The sequence below is a fragment of the Salvelinus sp. IW2-2015 genome, unplaced genomic scaffold (assembly GCF_002910315.2).
Source record: "Salvelinus sp. IW2-2015 unplaced genomic scaffold, ASM291031v2 Un_scaffold5574, whole genome shotgun sequence".
Lineage (NCBI taxonomy): Eukaryota > Metazoa > Chordata > Actinopteri > Salmoniformes > Salmonidae > Salvelinus > Salvelinus sp. IW2-2015.
Window position 1 is genome coordinate 14,477 of NW_019946839.1, and position 1,467 is coordinate 15,943.

At 47.5% G+C, this 1,467-nt stretch overlaps 1 protein-coding gene across 1 annotated transcript in view; it reads right to left on the reverse strand.

Moving 5' to 3' along the window:
* Positions 1 to 1,088, reverse strand: part of LOC112078358 (lipopolysaccharide-responsive and beige-like anchor protein) — a 9,247-nt gene extending 8,159 nt beyond the window's left edge. The window contains exon 1 of the mRNA XM_024144630.2: positions 893 to 1,088. Within this exon, the coding sequence (XP_024000398.2) occupies positions 893 to 1,066 (174 nt within the window). The 5' untranslated portion in view covers positions 1,067 to 1,088. The remainder of the gene's footprint in view (positions 1 to 892) is intronic.
* Positions 1,089 to 1,467: the final 379 nt, after the last annotated feature.

Here is a 1,467-nt window from a genome sequence, read left to right on the forward strand (position 1 = left end):
TACAGTAGAAACTCATTCTAAACTTCTAAGGTTATCCATGTAATAACATATCCTATTCAGCAGCATGTCAACACCAACTCAGTACCAGACTTGCTCTGCCAATGAATTCTGATCCAGTCTGCGTATTGGAAACAAATGGGGGGGTGTATGTATGTACATAGCTCAGTAATCAGTCTAGGTCCTGRTGCTATGGCTGTGACTATGACTGTGACTGGGTGACAGGGGCAGAGTACAGCTGGCTCAAATGGGAAGCAGGTGTGCCTATGAGAGACTGGGTTACATTTCCCAGGCCCATCGGAAACAGGGGGAAAGGGAAACTGGCCAAAGAGCGGYGGCCATTTTGTGACACCGTAGCCGTGAGGCAGGAAATGTGAAATGYGGGAATGTGTCGTGTGGTGCCTGAGGGTTGTTAATGGGGCTAGGACTGGGAGAATGTCTGCCCTCCTGCCATGTTGAACCAGCACTAAGACCTGATAGGACTCGACACGGGAGCCCAGGATCAAAGAGACTTGTCTGGACTGGRGGAGAGGAGAGGTTGGAGGAGAAATGGAAGTAAAGAGCCTTTGACCTGGTACTTCCTAGGCTAGAAGTGTGTGTGTGCGCGCATGTGTGTGTGCGTGAGGGGTTTGTAGATGTGTATGCATGGAGGCAGACAGGCCTCAGACCACGGAGCTGTCCTTTAATCAGAGAGCAGACCACTGGCATGATGAAGCACAGAAACTTTCCCAGACCAGTAGAATAGAACAGGACAGAGAGAGGCAGCCCACTCTAGAAATAAGCACCTTACTTTGAACTTGAAGGTCAAAACGTGTGTACACTAGGCTTTCCAATTAAAACTGTTAGAAGCTTAATGAAATGACTTTGTCCCTCTATATCAGTAGGGTTCCTTTACCCTGATGTTCTCCTCCACCTCCATGTGTCCCAGCAGCTTTCCGTTGATGGAGAAGAAGCAGAAGTGTCCCTTGTTGTAGTAGACCACGRYGTGGCCCTCTGTAGAGGACTGGATGAGACGGGGCTCCACGCAGCCCCCCGGGCCCTCCAGGGTCCGCAGCAGGTCCCCATTCATGGAATGGATCAGACACGGGCCCTCTGTGAGTGGAGGAACATAGAAGTTACTAACCAGGCTCTGATTTCCACTGATTCACTCACGGGTTTATCATCATAATGACATTATAACATGGTCATTTCTTCTTTTAAATCCAAAGCGACTTACAGACCTGTCTACATTGACAGTATGAGGTTGTTCAGTATGAAAGTGTTCACTGTTCTGACATTCATATTGTCAGTGTGACCAAGATCTAAGTTACTTTCGAACACCGACAGACAGCACTTCAAGAAGGAAGTCATAGAAATGGAAAAGCTAGAATGGACATGGTTGTTAAATACCGAATTGTTTTACATGGAAGCCACCTATATATAATGCTGTTACTTTGCTGAGCCTTGAGGATTGGAACATTCTAAGGAGTG